We start from the raw sequence: 19,965 nt of genomic DNA, 5'->3' as shown, positions 1-19,965 counted from the left end.
TTGTACCAAATAACAATCTCTGACGCTGACTTGTGATACTCTCATTTCTCAGGGTGTCGTTGACGGTGGAAGAACCTGAAAATTCTTTAGAAACCGACGATTCCTTCCTCAGTTATGGGCTGAGACAAAGCATCGCCTCATATCTGTCATTGGCTGGAGACGAAAATTTTTCCATTGGAAGCACTGATCAGCAAAGACAGAAACGGAAGAGCTACATATTTTCTAGGAACAGTGTCATCTCCGACCGCTCGAGCTATACGGAAAGTTACAGATGAGAGTCCCATGAGCTCTACCTAGATTTATACTCAAGCGCTCCGGACCCTCAGTTAGTGCCCCTGTCACTAGAAATCGCTATGGCGCTGCTGTAAAGGAAGCCGATTGCACAAAGATACACTATAGAACGGGGCCTCCAACTTTCAAACCGCCACATTCAATGTGGAGCTTCCATTATGTTAATCCTACTAATTTTGCTTTGATCAGATGGATTTTCTGCTGTTTCACCCAACTATATATGAAGTGAGTGGACCTGACAAGCAGATACCCCGGCAAACAGCTAGTGGACTAAGCAAAACTCTAGGCAGCACAACTGATATTATGTTCAACCACTAACGGATTAAACGTAGGGCAAAATTTTCATCCCACAGATCATGATTTCCAGCCGTTTTGATTTTGCCAGGACAGGCCCGCGAGTCCGATCACAGAGGGGCAGAGTTTCGTAAAAATGTGAAGTTAGAGGTGGTCCTGGGAGTGGGGCTTAAAAGTCCAGAATTTTTGGATTTTAATTTTTGGAAAGTTTGGATGAGGACTGGTGGAAGGATAATTAAAAAGCTTCATCATAGACCCCCAAACAAACAGGAGGTAGGAGAACAAGTTACCAGTCATTCTATAGAAAGACACTTGGTCGAAGAAGATTTTGGACGGTTATCTTCCAGGTAGAGGAGCACATCTTGTAGGGGGCTCCATACAACTGACCAAAGAATATTGGTTCTGTCTAGAGACTTTTCTTTTCCAAAAATTTTATTTTTGATTTGAACAGGGAAAGAAGTTGGAAATGGAGGGGGAGGGGAGGGGAGGGTAGGACAAGGAAGGGGAAGAAAGGCGGAATATAGGATAAAAACATACAAAAACAGTAAACAGTGAGCAAACATGTGGTACCATTGAGCATAATGGTTTGTATAACGCCAACAGAAAAATGGAAAACACAGCTAAATTGTAACTTATTGGATAGACGATGGGAATGTGTGATCCCATCTTGACCATTTATTGTGGAATTTTTTTAATTGGTCATGTGCAAGAGCAAATTTGAGCTCATATGGTCTAGAGACTTTTCTAAGCAGTAGGTACCCAGAAAGGTTCTCGTTATCACATTATCTGATTGTGCCGCTTACAATTTGACCTCATGATTCATAACTATTTTATGGTTCCTGATCAAGGACCATAAAAGAGAGAACATTTCAGACTCTCGAAAAAAAATTCTAAGAAATAGGAAATGTCAAAGGGATATGATGTCTCATGACTATCCCAGGTTGGTCGCATTCCCATTCCCCAATGAGCATTTCAAATCATTAATGGGCCGCACCACCTAGAGGTGCCACCATGTTTAGGAAAGGGATCAAAATCTTGGCTTTATATATATATTAACTGTAGTTCAGCCTAGTCCCATGAAGTGAACTCTTGGCTAAATGGAAAAGGGTTAAAGAGATATCCAACTGCCAGATACTTATAGTGATAGGTTAAAACGAACCTAAATGGTGCTCGGTTATCTCCAGAACGATACTGATGACAGAGAGGTCAATTTTTCATACCAAAGACATGAGCTCTCGATCTACTACCAAAAATTATCATGTCTACGGCCATCACCTGACTAACCAACGGGGCAAGCACTGGGTTTTCATAGTCCATGATGGGCAAGGTGTGGAGACAAGGACCAGCAGCGGGATGAGGGTGTGTTTTCGCTGTAGCCCTCCATTAGCTCAAATTTCGAGAACGACCAGTAATGAACTCGCAGAATGACCAATTTTTCCAATTTTAAGTATTTGGGTGTTAGCTGTAAAATTATGACAGTTACTCGCTAATCACAGTATTTATTCTCTAATATAATATGAGCACCAATCTACCAAATATTTAATGTCTGTGTATATTGGTACAAAGGGGGTCACTGGCTATGACCCGCCACCGAGCCACCATGGAAAGCTGTAAATTGCTTGCAATTTGGTATTTTATCTAATGTTCCTCTGTACAGTATAAATAAAAAAATCTCTTATCCAACTTCTGTTATTTCTTCCTAATACGATGGATTTAAAGTGGGCCTGTCACTAAGTCAAAAGTGTCCAGTTTTTTCTCTAATTTTATTCCCATTGCCCACCTGAGTTTTCCGATTTTTTGTTTTTTTTTATTCCGCCATGCGGTTCCAGAGATACGGGCCTTTACATTTAGTGCTTCTTTTTATGGTCTTTGCTAATGGGGCGTGGCTCACTGCATTATTTGGGGTGTGTCTTAAGGCTGTTCTGAATAATTACAATGTGAGCCACGCCCCCTGGGTAAACACTATAAACGTTATCACTACATAAAAAGGCCCATAACTCTGGAACCAAATGGAGCATTGAAAAAAAACAAAAAGCGGAAAACTCTGCAGAGCGGGAATAAAATAAAACTGGCCACTTCTGACCAGGTGACAAATTCCCAGGTCCTTTATAATTAATACCTATGCTTAGGACAGATCTTTTATCAGGTTGGTGGAGGTCTAAGTAGGAGCTGAAACAGCCACTGCATGCTGTATTTTTCTGATGTGTTCCGATTTCATACATTATTTACCGTCAGTCACCAAGGGACCTGATAACAGCTGATCGGTGGGGGTACCAGGTGCCAGATGCACACCTATCAGGTAGTGATGACCTACCCTATCAATATCAAAGTTCTGGACAACCCTAATATTTCATTTTTGCCAACTTTCTCAGAAATGTGAAGCCCTCCATGAATTTGGGAAGGCACGTAGCATATCGCCCACGCACCACAGAAGCCTCCCTTTGTAGATGCTTCCCAACGAGACTCAGCCCTGGTGTTCAGATGAACAATCAGGGTGAAAGAATGGAGCGTGGCCTGCAAAAATTGTGTTTATCCTCCTTTAAAGAAATCGGCAGTCTACTTCACCTGTCACAATCCTGGTTTTCCTGGAGGAGAAGTAGGCAAATATAAATTAGTTAATTGAGAACGGTAAAAATTTCCCCCCATGGCAAACATTCTTTACTCATACGTACTGGCACTCTTGATTTTGTTAGGACTGTCCAACGAACCTGACCACAAAATGGGCTGGGTTTATCTCTAAACCATTCTCAAAAGTGGGCAGTTCTGAGAATTCTGTGGTTGAGCCTGAAGGCGGGACTTAAAGGGGTTGTCCATCTATGACGCCAAATTTTTCTTTTTTACTTAAATGCATGTATTTGGGGCTAAAAATCAAGTTAGCAATTGGGACACATTCAAAAAAACTTGCCTGGTTTGACTTTTGCATGCTCTTTGAGACCACCAGAAACTCCTTTAAATGTCTGTTTGCTAATAATGCTGTGGTTAGGGGACCAACCAGTGCAGGGGACCCCCTTGAACATGGGCCCTACAGAAGTCTTTAGGTGCACTTCTATATAAGGCCTGTTTCACACTTCAGTTTTTTGTGTCAGTTAAAATCCGCCAAAAAGGCGGAAAAGCGGATCCGTTCGTAACTGATGTGAACGGATGGCAACGGATCCGTTTTTTGACGGATCCGCCGAATGAAGAATTTTAAAGGAACCGCTGCCGAGAGAGAGAGAGAATTTTTTTCTGCCGCCAGAAATGATTTCAGGGTTAAATTTCCTCCTGACTTCATTCCTCCGGGAATGCGCTGTATGAAAAAGCGGATCCTTCACTACAAAAAACGTTCCATGGTCCGTCCAGGCATCTTGGCGGATGAAAAAAAATTGACGGATCCGCCAAAAAAAGGAACCAACGGATGGCCATCCGTCAAGATCCGCCAATAATGCAAGTCAATGGGGAAAAAAACGGATCCGCCAAAAAAAATGGCGGATCTGTTGTTTTTTTTGCAAAAACGGCGGATTTTGACTGATGGTCAAAAACGGAAGTGTGAAACAGGCCTAAGCCTCAACAAAAAAATGACAAAAGAAAAAAAATTACTCTTATAAAATCGTACCCCACCAAAATATTCAATATTCTTACAAAGATACAATGGGAGGACAAGCCACAGACTGACTCCTCCAGCAGAGGTTTACATCATGCATGAATAAGGGATCGGACATGTTGAAATCCAACATGCACGATCCTTGTATTAACAGGTTATGTTACCATATAGTCATGGTCATGCATACGATGCGTCTTACCATGAGCGCTGCTCTTTTAAAGGGTTTTGTGTTTGGTACCAGTAAGTGAATGCTGGCGAGGTCGGCCCCCGCGCGGTCGGCGACAATAGTGATCTGCTCCTGGTCACCTCCAAAGTAAATAATATTTTCCTGGACCCATTTCAGGGCTGCGGTCTGATCGAGAAGACCCCAATTCCCATTTGGTAAACGGTTACCTACAATGGGGAGAATCAAAACGATAGTAAAAAAAACTGATCCAGATTCGCCATATACATAATCCAGCTCCAGAGAGAAAATACAATATTTACCAAATATTTCAATTTAATATCAAAATTTTATCTAAATATTCCCTAACATTCTTCTTTTTTCTCTCGGAGGCGTACATTTACTATTAAAATCAGAAAAATTAAGGAGACGGCAACCTTGATTAGTTTTTCGTAAAGGGATATTCTAATCATAGTGTTTTCTGGCATCAAAATGTCACAAATCTTAATGCCGGTCGTTTTGCACAAAATGTTTGTGATTTGTTTTTTCCACTGTTTTTGCTACTTAAAAAATGGGAGTAGCCAGATTTAGGAATTGCAGCTTGTTAAAAAAAAGTCATTAAAAAGTTGCACTTCTCGCTCCAATAGAGTGGTGTAAAAACAAAAATTGGAGAAACATTTCTGGACAGAAGATGTTTAAAAAAAAAAAAGGCAAATTAATAAATTTTTATGTGACACTTTGATAAGGTTTGGCATAAATAAAGATAACTCAATCACAAGCAAAAGTGGCTTCACAAATGATTCTTATGATAAAGTTTCTCCTGTTTAATTGACATATTTAACAATCTCTTCTGATTTTTTTTTATAGTTTGTCTTTCCATTTTTGTTCATACAGAGCTCCAAATCCCCTGTATTAAATTAAAGATAAATAATAGTAAGGAGGTAAATTATAAAATTTTGGCTGCATATAGTCACCACTAGAGGGAGCTTAAGAGCTTACTGCAGACAGATCATACATTAAGCCCAATGATAAAGCTGTATGCAGTTAACTCTTGAGCTCCCTCTAGTGGCAGAAAAAAAACCCAGATCGATTTGGGGGTTGTGAATGTAATATCACAATCAGGATTTATGTAGACAACTGCATGGACGCTCACCTGGACTTAAGAAACCAAAGACGCCAACTCTGTAACTAGCAGTGACCACAATGATGTCCCCTGTGGCTGCCAGGTACGAGCCGTCGACAAACGTTTGGCCATTTTCAGCGTAGTTTTTGGGACTGTTGTGGAAATACAGCAAAACGGGGGAGCTCATTCCCTGGAAACAGAAAGAGGAGGACAAGAATTGATACATTGTACCTACTGCACGCAATAATTTAATGCAAAATTTGTACTCGGACCAGCCCCCGCCTACCTACCGCGCTTTGGACAATCCTCTTTAGTTGAAAAGCTCCACCCAATGAAAAAAGTTAATGATAAAATTAACCCTTTCATTCCTTTCGGTTTTTGCTATTTTTTTTTTTTTTTACCATTGAAGGACCTCTATATGTGCCATGTTTTTAAACATGTTAAACAGCAGTGATCTGAGCGAGCTCTGGACGCTACTGTTAGGGGCAGGTGCGGGCTGTATAACACAGCCGACACCTCCCCTATATGGAGTTCCATAAACCCACACTGAAGTTAGAACATACAGATACATCATATGTCAGGAAAAGGTTAAAGGTTGTTCATTTAGCCAAAAATTGACAATTTTTACTCTTTTGGTTGGACCATGATTGGTTGAAAGTGGAACTACTCTTTTAGATAAGGAGTAGAATTTTGCCCATTATAAGCAAAATTAGTTTGGGGCTCAGACCCACTGACCCCAGTTTATAAGAAATCCTCTCTTTATAACAGCTTATAAATCTAATGATTTTTGCTAAGCCGTTCTTATCAAGAAAAAGTATATTAAGTTATAAGGTTTCTTTGATCAAATAAAAAAAATGAGTCAAAACTTTCAATGTGATCTTTTCCTGACAAATCCTCATCTGCTACAACACTGGATCACAAAATTCTTCAAATGATCTCTACTGGGACCCTCAGCGATCAGCTGTAACTTATTTGAGAATATCAAAGCAAGTATTTGATTTCCCTTCAGCATCCTCAGAAGAGAAATCAAGTATTACACAGTTCCCATTAACGGGGTATTCTCATATCAGAACAGTTAGCTAGACGGCATGAAAATAAGCAAGTTTGCAATTGGCTTGCTTTTTCTATCTGCTGCCATTCTTGTGCAATGAGAGCTTTTATCTTACATGGTGTACAGCTTGTTTTCAATGAGCTCCACCACCAGTACCTGGCCAAGCGTGCACAATTACTACGATCAAGGAGAGGAATCTTCTGGTTCTCCGAGGTTAGAAGATATAGTTTGCTCCACTACATCTCGTGGGTGTGAATACTTACTGAATTTTGTGGAATGAACAAGTTTAGGTACAAGCAGTCCTCACTAACAGAAGAATACTGAGCCTTCCCATCACCTGGCTGCAGACAGCTCGGCCTAGAGAACATAAAATACAATAAAAGTAGAAGATACCCACATCTACTATGTGATCAGTGACTCCAACATAGGCGTGGAAGGCTGCGGGGCCATGATACTATGTGTGGGGGGTTGTTGGGCCATCGTACTATGTGGGCGGGGGGTCTGTGGGGCCATCATACTATATGTGGGGGTCTGTTGGGACATCATACTGTGTAGAAGGCTGTGGGGTCATTACACTGTGTGGTGAGGGTCTGTGGGACCATGATACTATATGTGGGGGGTTGTGGGACTTCATAGTGTGTAGAAGGCTGTGGGGTCATCACACTTTATGTGGAAGTCTGTGGGGCCATGATACTGCGTTTGGTGGCTGTGGGGGACAATACTGTTTGGGGGCTTTATATAAAGCAGTAAATTATATAGTGTTAATTCGCTGCTACAGGTAAGAATTACCATAAGCACTATTGTAATAAGTGTTAATAACAGCAATTAGTCAGACTGCTCAACATTAAGTGACAAAGTTAATAATAATATAAACTAATAATGATAGTAAGCAAATAATATTGATCAGAATTAATTTCAGCATCTGGGGCTTATGATTCTAAAGAAATAAACTCTAGGGTGTGATAATGTCTGACTAAGAAAGTCCAAATCTGATTATCTGATTAGTCTTAAAGGAAAACTGTCATCAGGTGTTTGTTATGTAATCTGAGAGCAGCATAATGTAGGGACCCCGATTCCAGTGATGTGTCACTTACTGGGCTGCTTGCCGTAGATTTGATAAAATCCTTGTTTTATCGGCTGCAGATCCAGCAGATTTCTATATGCTGAACTTTGTATAACCAGAAAGTGACACATCGCTGGAATCAGGGTCTCTGCCCCTACATTATGCTGCGCTTATATTACATAGCAAAAACCTGCAGACGGATTCCCTTTAAGTTTTCTCTATCTTGTTCTATGGAGCCGTCAGGCCCTGAATCAGACAGCAATGTTTCCACAGTGGAGTTATCAGCTCAGCAGTTGAGGTCATTATCACCCCAAGTGTAATCATCACAGGAACCTCAGGTCTCAGACTAGTAGCTGTAAAATAAACCGCAATGTTTTTTTCCAAAATGACAAAATCTACAACTTCTCTATAGTCTAAAATGACCAAACCAAAACCTCAGCGTCCACCGACGGGCCCCCAGAACTGGTGTCTCACCGAATACTGGTGGCATTCCATGTGCCGGTCCAGGAATACAGTTGAGGAGGACGGAAACGGTTCTCTCCGGTGGGTGGCGCTGCGTACGGTACGCCCAGGAACTGATTCACATTCTTCATATGAGAACCAACCAGAATGGATCCAGGTTTGCCCATAATGTCGCCTTGTGGAACGGTCAGCGAGCTCACGGGACGAGCAGGAGCTAAAACAATGGACCTTACAAATGACTTTTATTTCTAGAAAATCCACGGACAAAATTGCTTAAATTGTAAATTGAGGAATATTTTACCGCCCTCCCACCGCTCCTCCTGGGAGTGACACTTACTACGTAAATTAGCATTATCTACGCCCCTTTTATGGTCCAGCTAGTTATTGGTTGCAGCGGTCACATGTCTGAGCAGGAAAAACAAAGACCTGCAGGGAACCCAGGAAGTGTCGGAATGATGGCAAAGCAAGTTGGTTAGCAATGTGAAAGTTGTTTTTTTTTTTTGGAAAATTAGAGCATGACTACTTCTTTGACCTTCTTTTTATGTTGCATGTTTATGTTCCAGATTTTAAACCCAGGGAAATCACTAGTGGCCCACAAGTGCGAGATGCAAAACATAACACTTTCCCTTTGACATGCAGAGCTAGGTTTGCAACTGAGTCCTTTTTTCCCTAAAGGAAGGAGCCTAAGGCAACATACCACCAGGACAATACTGCCATATGCAGTCCACAAATGCTACTATACTGTGCCCAAATAATTATCAGCACCCAAATAATACTTTCTTAAAGAGCCCACATAATACTGCCATATAGTTCCATTTTAATAAATATACCCTACTCTATATAAATACCCTACTCTAAAAACCCTCCGGCTGGTACAGCCATGTCCGAGCCATCCTTTGGCCGCCCTGCTGGAGACAAGGCTACGCATAATGTAGGGGATAGATGACCAGGTCACAAGTAACGACTTCATGATGTCACCTCTTTGTACCTCTCTTCCTGTAGATGGCGGTCGCTCGTTCTCTGACCAGGAGTTGACAGCGAGGATCTCCGAGACTGTAGTCACAGGTTTGTGTTTCGGGGTAAAATGTGCATTTTACGGCCGATTGCTGCACATTGATGGTTGTGGTGACGCAGGACGCGGCCCGATGACATGCTGCAAAGAACGGAAGCGACATCCAGTACAGAGACCATACATTATATACCTGACCATGTAATAAGCATGCTGGATAATCCGGCACTTCTGATACTCTGCACGTCCGGCACATAATGCAGAACATGAGGCTTGTAGTCAGTTTTACCCGATAGACAGAAGTTCTGGGCATAAGGGAGCGACATCGCAGAATTCAGGTCGATCTCCACCGAGTCATATTTAGAGAGAGAAGAGTCAAGGACTATAGAAGAGACGTCCAGGGGCATCCAGATATTCACAGATTCTGTAAAGTCATAAGAAAAGGAAAAAAACTATCTTACTACACAAATAATACTACATCCTGTCTTATAGAAAATGCATCCCAAATGTAATGTACTGTACACAGTGACTGCACCAGCAGAATAGTGAGTGCAGCTCTGGAGTATAATACAGGAGGTAACTCAGGATCAGTAATGTAATGTATGTGCACAGTAACTGCACCAGCAGAATAGTGAGTGCAGCTCTGGAGTATAATACAGGACGTAACTCAGGATCAGTAATGTAATGTATGTACACAGTAACTGCACCAGCAGAATAGTGAGTGCAGCTCTAGAGTATAATACAGGACGTAACTCAGGATCAGTAATGTAATGTATGTACACAGTAACTGCACCAGCAGAATAGTGAGTGCAGCTCTGGAGTATAATACAGGACGTAACTCAGGATCAGTAATGTAATGTATGTACACAGTAACTGCACCAGCAGAATAGTGAGTGCAGCTCTAGAGTATAATACAGGACGTAACTCAGGATCAGTAATGTAATGTATGTACCCAGTGACTGCACCAGCAGAATAGTGAGTGCAGCTCTGGAGTATAATACAGGATGTAACTCAGGATCAGTAATGTAATGTATGTACACAGTAACTGCACCAGCAGAATAGTGAGTGCAGCTCTAGAGTATAATACAGGACGTAACTCAGGATCAGTAATGTAATGTATGTACACAGTAACTGCACCAGCAGAATAGTGAGTGCAGCTCTGGAGTATAATACAGGATGTAACTCAGGATCAGTAATGTAATGTATGTACACAGTAACTGCACCAGCAGAATAGTGAGTGCAGCTCTAGAGTATAATACAGGACGTAACTCAGGATCAGTAATGTAATGTATGTACCCAGTGACTGCACCAGCAGAATAGTGAGTGCAGCTCTGGAGTATAATACAGGATGTAACTCAGGATCAGTAATGTAATGTATGTACCCAGTGACTGCACCAGCAGAATAGTGAGTGCAGCTCTAGAGTATAATACAGGACGTAACTCAGGATCAGTAATGTAATGTATGTACCCAGTGACTGCACCAGCAGAATAGTGAGTGCAGCTCTGGAGTATAATACAGGATGTAACTCAGGATCAGTAATGTAATGTATGTACACAGTAACTGCACCAGCAGAATAGTGAGTGCAGCTCTAGAGTATAATACAGGACGTAACTCAGGATCAGTAATGTAATGTATGTACACAGTAACTGCACCAGCAGAATAGTGAGTGCAGCTCTGGAGTATAATACAGGATGTAACTCAGGATCAGAAATGTAATGTATGTACACAGTAACTGCACCAGCAGAATAGTGAGTGCAGCTCTAGAGTATAATACAGGACGTAACTCAGGATCAGTAATGTAATGTATGTACCCAGTGACTGCACCAGCAGAATAGTGAGTGCAGCTCTGGAGTATAATACAGGATGTAACTCAGGATCAGTAATGTAATGTATGTACCCAGTGACTGCACCAGCAGAATAGTGAGTGCAGCTCTAGAGTATAATACAGGACGTAACTCAGGATCAGTAATGTAATGTATGTACACAGTAACTGCACCAGCAGAATAGTGAGTGCAGCTCTGGAGTATAATACAGGATGTAACTCAGGATCAGTAATGTATGTACACAGTGACTGCACCAGCAGAATAGTGAGTGCAGCTCTGGAGTATAATACAGGATGTAACTCAGGATCAGTAATGTATGTACACAGTGACTGCACCAGAAGAATAGTGAGTGCAGCTCTGGAGTATAATACAGGATGTAACTCAGGATCAGTAATGTAATGTATGTAAACAGTGATTGCACCAGCAGAATAGTGAGTGCAGCTCTGGAGTATAATACAGGATGTAACTAAGGATCAGTAATGTAATGTATGTACACAGTGACTGCACCAGCAGAATAGTGAGCGCAGCTTTGGAGTATAATACAGGATGTTACTCAGGATCAGTAATGTAATGTATGTACACAGTGACTGCACCAGCAGAATAGTGAGCGCAGCTCTGGAGTATAATACAGGAGGTAACTCAGGATCAGTAATGTAATGTATGTACACAGTGACTGCACCAGCAGAATAGTGAGTGCAGCTCTGGAGTATAATACAGAATGTAACTCAGGATCAGTAAAGTAATGTATGTACACAGTGACTGCACCAGCAGAATAGTGAGGGCAGCTCTGGAGTATAATACAGGATGTAACTCAGGATCAGTAATGTAATGTATGTACACAGTGACTGCACCAGCAGAATAGTGAGTGCAGCTCTGGAGTATAATACAGGATGTAACTCAGGATCAGTAATGTAATATATGTACACAGTGACTGCACCAGCAGAATAGTGAGTGCAGCTCTGGAGTATAATACAGGATGTAACTCAGGATCAGTAATGTAATGTATGTACACAGTGATTGCACCAGCAGAATAGTGAGTGCAGCTCTGGAGTATAATACAGGATGTAACTCAGGATCAGTAATGTAATGTATGTACACAGTGACTGCACCAGCAGAATAGTGAGTGCAGCTCTGGAGTATAATACAGGATGTAACTCAGGATCAGTAATGTAATGTATGTAAACAGTGATTGCACCAGCAGAATAGTGAGTGCAGCTCTGGAGTATAATACACGATGTAACGAAGGATCAGTAATGTAATGTATGTACACAGTGACTGCACCAGCAGAATAGTGAGCGCAGCTTTGGAGTATAATACAGGATGTTACTCAGGATCAGTAATGTAATGTATGTACACAGTGACTGCACCAGCAGAATAGTGAGCGCAGCTCTGGAGTATAATACAGGAGGTAACTCAGGATCAGTAATGTAATGTATGTACACAGTGACTGCACCAGCAGAATAGTGAGTGCAGCTCTGGAGTATAATACAGAATGTAACTCAGGATCAGTAAAGTAATGTATGTACACAGTGACTGCACCAGCAGAATAGTGAGGGCAGCTCTGGAGTATAATACAGGATGTAACTCAGGATCAGTAATGTAATGTATGTACACAGTGACTGCACCAGCAGAATAGTGAGTGCAGCTCTGGAGTATAATACAGGATGTAACTCAGGATCAGTAATGTAATATATGTACACAGTGACTGCACCAGCAGAATAGTGAGTGCAGCTCTGGAGTATAATACAGGATGTAACTCAGGATCAGTAATGTAATGTATGTACACAGTGATTGCACCAGCAGAATAGTGAGTGCAGCTCTGGAGTATAATACAGGATGTAACTCAGGATCAGTAATGTAATGTATGTACACAATGACTGCACCAGCAGAATACTGAGTGCAGCTCTGGAGTATAATACAGGATGTAGCTCAGGATCAGTAATGTAATGCATGTACACAGTGACTGCACCAGCAGAATAGTGAGTGCAGCTCTGGAGTATAATACAGGATGTAACTCAAGATCAGTAATGTAATGCATGTACACAGTGACTGCACCAGCAGAATAGTGAGTGCAGCTCTGGAGTATAATACAGGATGTAACTCAGGATCAGTAATGTAATGTATGTATACAGTGACTGCACCAGCAGAATAGTGAGTGCAGCTCTGGAGTATAATACAGGATGTAACTCAGGATCAGTAATATAATGTATGTACACAGTGACTGCACCAGCAGAATAGTGAGTGCAGCTCTGGGGTATAATACAGGATGTAACTCAGGATCAGTAATGTAACGTATGTACACAGTGACTGCACCAGCAGAATAGTGAGTGCAGCTCTGGAGTATAATACAGGATGTAACTCAAGATCAGTAATGTAACGTATGTACACAGTGACTGCACCAGCAGAATAGTGAGTGCAGCTCTGGAGTATAATACAGGAGGTAACTCAGGATCAGTAATGTACTGTATGTACACAGTGACTGCACCAACAGAATAGTGAGTGCAGCTCTGGAGTATAATACAGGATGTAACTCCGGATCAGTAATATAATGTATGTACACAGTGACTGCACCAGCAGAATAGTGAGTGCAGCTCTGGGGTATAATACAAGATGTAACTCAGGATCAGTAATGTACTGTATGTACACAGTGACTGCACCAGCAGAATAGTGAGTGCAGCTCTGGAGTATAATACAGGATGTAACTCAAGATCAGTAATGTAATGTATGTACACAGTGACTGCACCAGCAGAATAGTGAGTGCAGCTCTGGAGTATAATACAGGAGGTAACTCAGGATCAGTAATGTACTGTATGTACACAGTGACTGCACCAACAGAATAGTGAGTGCAGCTCTGGAGTATAATACAGGATGTAACTCCGGATCAGTAATGGATGTACACAGTGACTGCACCAGCAGAATAGTGAGTGCAGCTCTGGGGTATAATACAGGATGTAACTCAGGATCACCAATGTAATGTATGTACACAGTGACTGCACCAGCAGAATAGTGAGTGCAGCTCTGGAGTATAACACAGGATGTAACTCAGGACCAGTAATGTAATGTATGTACACAGTGACTGCACCAGCAGAATAGTGAGTGCAGCTCTGGAGTATAATACAGGATGTAACTCGGGATCAGTAATATAATGTATGTAAACAGTGACTGGACCAGCAGAATAGTGAGTGCAGCTTTGGAGTATAATACAGGATGTAACTCAGGATCAGTAATGTAATGTATGTAAACAGTGATTGCACCAGCAGAATAGTGAGTGCAGCTCTGGAGTATAATACAGGATGGAACTCAGGATCAGTAATGTAATGTGTGTACACAGTGACTGGACCAGCATAATAGTGAGTGCAGCTCTAGGGTATAATACAGAATGTAACTCAGGATCAGTAATGTAATGTATGTACACAGTGACTGCACCAGCAGAATACTGAGTGCAGCTCTGGAGTATAATACAGGATGTAACTCAGGAACAGTAATGTAATGTATGTACACAGTGATTGCACCAGCAGAATAGTGAGTGCAGCTCTGGGGTATAATACAGGATGTAACTCAGGATCAGTAATGTATGTACACAGTGACTGCAACAGCAGAATAGTGAGTGCAGCTCTCGGGTATAATACAGAATGTAACTCAGGATCAGTAATGTAATGTATGTACACAGTGACTGCACCAGCAGAATACTGAGTGCAGCTCTGGAGTATAATACAGGATGTAACTCAGGAACAGTAATGTAATGTATGTACACAGTGATTGCACCAGCAGAATAGTGAGTGCAGCTCTGGGGTATAATACAGGATGTAACTCAGGATCAGTAATGTATGTACACAGTGACTGCAACAGCAGAATAGTGAGTGCAGCTCTCGGGTATAATAACTCAGAATAAGATAAATAGAGCCATGTATGTATCAAGCAATTCAGCTTGCAGAGTATTACGTTTAATAAAATTCAATAGAATAAAACTTCTACTATTACCTATGTGGTCATATCATTTGTCTTATAGTTATAAGATTTTCTTTCATCACTGAACATAGTTTGACGTCAGATTTCCCTTACCGTAATTCCCAAACATAATAAAAGGCAGACACATGTGTGAACATTACACACTTTTCCAACAATTTGCATTGCTTCCTTGCAATATAATTTAAATAAATAAACTATACGGTTAGCTTTGCTAAGTAATCCTCTGGTGAGTGGACTTGCCTCGCCTCCAGTACACACATGCTAATATCCCCGGGCGCTGCAGGACGTCGCACTCAGTCACAGATTATATTTTTCTAACCATTTTCAAACCCTTTTTCTAGAACTCGGGATTGTCGCTGATTCTGGGTCATTTATTTTTTCGACATGTTACAGCTGTGTCAATAACAACTTCAAGGGAAAAGTGAAAATGGCATCTGGCGGCTCCTAAACATGTGTATTTGTCCTAAAATAGCCAGAAAAGTATCATGGAGTGAGTGTAATAACAGAAGCTGGCGAATTCCAGATCTATAACTGTCCGCAGCTTTATTCTTCTCTTCCGCTGAATTCTCACAAATTACAGACTGGCACAAGCTGTTTATAGGTGCGGGGGGGCTCTGCTGTCGTAGGGGAGGCAGAGACAAGAGCAGATGTCTGCACCTCGCCCAGTCCTACTGTATACAGCTGTAAAAGAAGATTGCGGGATGCAGTGACGCAAGGAAGGCAGTGCAAGGGTTAGCAATTTAATCGAACAGTAAAGGTACTCCTCGCAGGGAGATACACAGTTAAATTGGGAATGAATAAAGGAAGATTGCAAAGTAGCAACAGTTCACTGAGCAAACTTATCGTGTCGGTGGTTTCCTCAACCCCAGATGATCTGCTGAGGGTTGTAGTACCAGCAACGGCCGGCGAAATGCACTCAGATGGGGATCCTCAGCTCACGGTCCAGCTTCTGGTGGCAACGGGCGGTCTCCGGTTTTACCCGTTGTGCCCCTAGTCCATAAACTCGTGCAGCCAAATTCACAGGTGCTGCAAAAACCCTGCTATCAAGTGAAGTCTGGTATGCTGGTTTGTAAGGGGAACCGCAGCGCCGGGTCCTGTACACGGCCAACGCTTCTATGCACGAGCGCGGCCCCTAACTTAACTGAGCCCACGGCCCTGCTTCTGCTCACAGTCCCGATGCCATGCTCGTGGGATGTCGGCCACAGTCCATTGCGGCTCTGATCACTGGAAGCCAAAGCATGCTGCGCACGCACCTGCTCTGCCTCAGTCTCTGCCAGTGGGAAACTCACCGCCACTGTGAGCACTTTTCTACAAAACACGTCCCCTCTTCCCGGGTCATTGGGTCCATCCGGTCCCCTCAACTGCTCCGGACCCGGCTCAGTACAGGCACCCGCAGCCCGGTCTTCCTCCTTACAATCCCCCTCTCCTTTACCTCGCCATTCCATGGGCGAGAGTTTCTGCAGTAGACGTTGACAGTCCTCCATCTCTTGAATGATTTGCTGCCAAATAAATTGGTCTTGTTCATAACGAGTGGGAGGTATTCCAGCTGTCGTCCGCTTAGTACAGCGTAAGTCAGGTTGAGTGGTAGAGTCGGGTTTGGTGGTAGAAGATGAGGGTACGTCCGGGTTCAATGGAGCAGCCATCTCTGGAGTTTCACGTACTTCTCTTGGACTGGTGGACGGTGAGCCATCTATGTCAGAGGATGAGGCAAGTGGTTCTTCCTCATCACAATCGGGAATCGTTAGCATTTCAGGGACACTTGGCGCTCTCTCCCTTCCTTCGGGATCTCAGGACAGGCAAGGACGCAACATACTTCGGTGGACTATTCGGGTAGGTGCCTCTTCTTCCCCTGAGGGTTTAACTTCATAGACGGGACCATTGGATCCAATTCGGCGTTTCACCCGATACAGAGTCTTTTCCCATCGATGTTCTAACCTGCCTCGAGGTCGCTCTAGCCAATGGAGAGTCTGCAACCGATGTCGTTGTTCACGGACCCAAGAAGACATCCCCATCCGTGAGTAGTCTTCTTCTGGATCCAATTCCAACTCAGTAATCTCCCGTCCTTTTCGCCTGAACAGAAGGGTGTACGGCATGTATCCGGTTGTACTATGCACTCGAATGTTGTACACCCAGACCAATTCAGCCACGTATTCAGGCCAACGGACTTTCCTATCTTCTTCCAATGTTCTCAACATCTGAATCAGCATCCGGATGAAATGCTCACAGACTCCATTCCCTTGCGGATGGTAGGGCATCGTCCTGGACTTCTCAATCTGATACAGGCGGTGGAGCTCCTCCATCATTCAGCCTTGGAAACAAGCGCCTTGGTCGGAATGAATCCCCTTCGGACAACCGTACACTCGGATGAAGTCCCGACAGAAAGCCTGCGCAGCTGACTCGGCAGTCTGATCCAGGGTCAGAATCACCACAGCGAACTTGGTAAAGTGGTCAGTCATCACCAGACAATGTTCATACCCGAGATCAGCTGGGCCCACAGTTAAGTAATCAATCATCAATAACTCTAAGGGGGCAGAAGTCATGATGGACTGCGTAGGGGCCCTCTGTTCTGGAGGTTTAGCCAATACACAGCTCTGACATCGCTGACAGGCCTCTTCTACTGCAGTCTTCAATCGGGGATGATAGACCAACTTCTGTAACCAGTGGAACATATACTCTGGGCCAAAGTGAGCCCCTCTCTCGTCTCTCGTAAGCCTCTGTAACCACCACACTGATCAACTACTCTGGGAGTACCACTTGCCAGGTGACCCCCAAGTCCCATACCAACTGCACTTTCCGATACAGTAAGCCATCTTCAAATTGGAGCGTCTCCCACTGCCTGAAAATCTGCAGCATTCCCGGGGACAGAGTGTCTCTCACTCCGGCTGGGGCGTTGTTTTAAGGCCACCCACTGTCTCAACTCGGCAAGTTCCCCATCTTCCTGCTGGAGCTGCATCCAGTCATCACAAGGTCGTCCCATTACGTGTTCCCCCGACACCTCTCTGATCTATCCCTGCATCGCCGCCAACGACCTGGCAAGATCCCGAAACCCAGGAATCTCTTCTGCATCCAACTCTTCGACTCGGTCGCGTCCAGGTCGCTCATGGGTCTCTCTTGACAGAGCATCAGCATGTGTATTCTTGGCTCCTTTTCGAAATGCGATCTTGCATCGGTATTTTGCCATGCGGGCCACCCACCTTTGCTCCAAGGCCCCCAGTTTCGCCTTTTCTAGGTGAGTCATGGGATTGTTATCGGTGCGCACCAAGACTTCAGACCCTGACAAGTATTCGGCGAATTTCTCAGTCATCGTCACTAACACCAGCTTGAAGCAACTGTAATTATCCGGGTTTCATTCCGAGTCATGGAGGGATCGGCTCGCATAGGCCATCACTCGTTCCTTCCCGTCCTGCATCTGTGATAACACAGCCCCTAGACCATGTAGGCTTCCATCGGTGTGAAGGATGAAGGGTTGGGAGAAGTCTGCATAGGCCAATATGTGGGCTTCTGTCAAGGCCATTTTTAAGGCTCGGAAGGCTTCTTCCTGGCTATCTCCCCACTGAATGATCAGATTCTTTGCACCAGATGGCACTCCTTTTAAGTAACTCCAGTAGCGGATCGGCGATACAAGTGAAATTTTTCACGAACCTTCGGTAGTACCCAGTAAGCCCCAGAAAGGCCCAAATGTCCTTTATTGTCTTCCGGATGGACCAGTACTGTACTGCCGCTATTTTCTCACTTGCATGTCTCACTCCTTCAGTGTATATGATGTGGCCGTGCTTCTGTAGCCGACTCAACACTTGAACCAACCGTCGGAGATGTTCTTCAAAGGTGGCTGCAATGATGTCATCCAGATAGATGAAGGTAGCCTCAAAGTTCAGATCTCCCAAACATCTCTCCATCAGTCGCTGAAATGTTCCAGGAGCATTAGTAAGGCCGAAGGGCATGTGATTGAACTCAAATAATCCCATGGACAGTATGCACGCTGTCTTCAACTGGTCATGTTCAGCCATGGGCACCTGCCAATATCCACTGGCCAGATGTAGTGACGAGAAGTACTTCGCTTTCCCCAAGGCAGACAACGACTCAATTCTCGGTAGGAGGTAAGACTCCCACATTGTACAGGCATTCAGTCACCTATAGTCGAAACAAAAATGCAGGGTTACGTTCCGTTCTTCTTTTGAACTAGAACAATGGGAGCTGCCCACGGGCTCTGACTCTCACTTATGACTCCACTCCGCAGCATGTGCGCCAACATCTCTTTCACTTTCTGGTACATCTGTGGTAGGATCTTCCGATATCTCTCTCGGATCGGTGTGGCACTTCCTCTGGGTATCTCGTGGGTTATGGCCGTTGTGCACCTGAAGTCATCGTCATGATGGGTGAAGACATCTTGGTAACGCTCCAGCACAGCTTCCACCTTTTGCACCTGTTGTGATGAGAGTCCCGTCAGTTCAGTCAGCATCTGCTCCAAGATCCGATGCCCTTCCTACATACTTCCAAATGGATGCTCTGGGGACATGGTATTGGCTACAGTCCAGGGATCTCCTTGTTTCACTGCTAACTGAATGGCCTCTTGGATGCATCAGTTCTTCCAGCATGCCAAGCACCTGTGCCACTTCACTCTTGGGCGAGAGCGTAAGACTTTCCTCCCCCAGGTTGACACACCGCACCACTACGTTACCGTCGTGAATGATGGCTAATGTCTGGGAAATGAGGAGTCCCGACACAAGCTCGCACGGGCAGAGTGAGTACAGTCTGACCAGGCAGCAGAACGAGTTTAGCAGCGACCAGGATTACCACCTTCCCCAACACTTTCCCTCTACATTTCTTGGGCCTGGGCAACCCGTATTAGTTGTTGAAACACCTTCCGCTCGGGGGTTCGGGTGCTCCATCGGTTTAGAAAAGCATCTGGTGACTCACTGATCAGGATAGTTCCGAGCTCCTTCAGCACATTCATCCCTAAAGTCACTGTGGGGGTCATTGCCAAGTTCTCCGGCGGTCAACACAACTCCTTTCCGGCCCACATCTTTGCCGCACACGGTAATTGCATCCAGACCATCCCTGCGACTGGGATGGGCAATTGATTGGCCGCTGTTAACTTAATTACTGGGCCCCATTCGGGCCGTGTCACCTCAGAAA

General features: G+C 43.8%; 2 protein-coding genes across 2 annotated transcripts in view; one reads left to right on the top strand and one right to left on the bottom strand.

Moving 5' to 3' along the window:
- SLA (Src like adaptor) overlaps positions 1-2,268 on the top strand; it is a 36,004-nt gene extending 33,736 nt beyond the window's left edge. Inside the window, exon 8 of the mRNA XM_073590357.1 lies at positions 53-2,268. Coding sequence (XP_073446458.1) covers positions 53-275 — 223 coding nt within the window. The 3' untranslated portion in view covers positions 276-2,268. The remainder of the gene's footprint in view (positions 1-52) is intronic.
- TG (thyroglobulin) overlaps positions 1-19,965 on the bottom strand; it is a 249,352-nt gene that overhangs the window by 53,860 nt on the left and 175,527 nt on the right. The window contains 6 exon segments of the mRNA XM_073590435.1: positions 4,365-4,558; positions 5,482-5,641; positions 6,766-6,859; positions 8,040-8,241; positions 9,016-9,180; positions 9,326-9,460. Coding sequence (XP_073446536.1) covers positions 4,365-4,558; positions 5,482-5,641; positions 6,766-6,859; positions 8,040-8,241; positions 9,016-9,180; positions 9,326-9,460 — 950 coding nt within the window.

The sequence above is a fragment of the Dendrobates tinctorius genome, unplaced genomic scaffold, assembly GCF_039654945.1.
Source record: "Dendrobates tinctorius isolate UK_male_01 unplaced genomic scaffold, ASM3965494v1 ptg000116l, whole genome shotgun sequence".
Lineage (NCBI taxonomy): Eukaryota > Metazoa > Chordata > Amphibia > Anura > Dendrobatidae > Dendrobates > Dendrobates tinctorius.
This window is presented reverse-complemented; position numbering and strand designations above follow the sequence as displayed.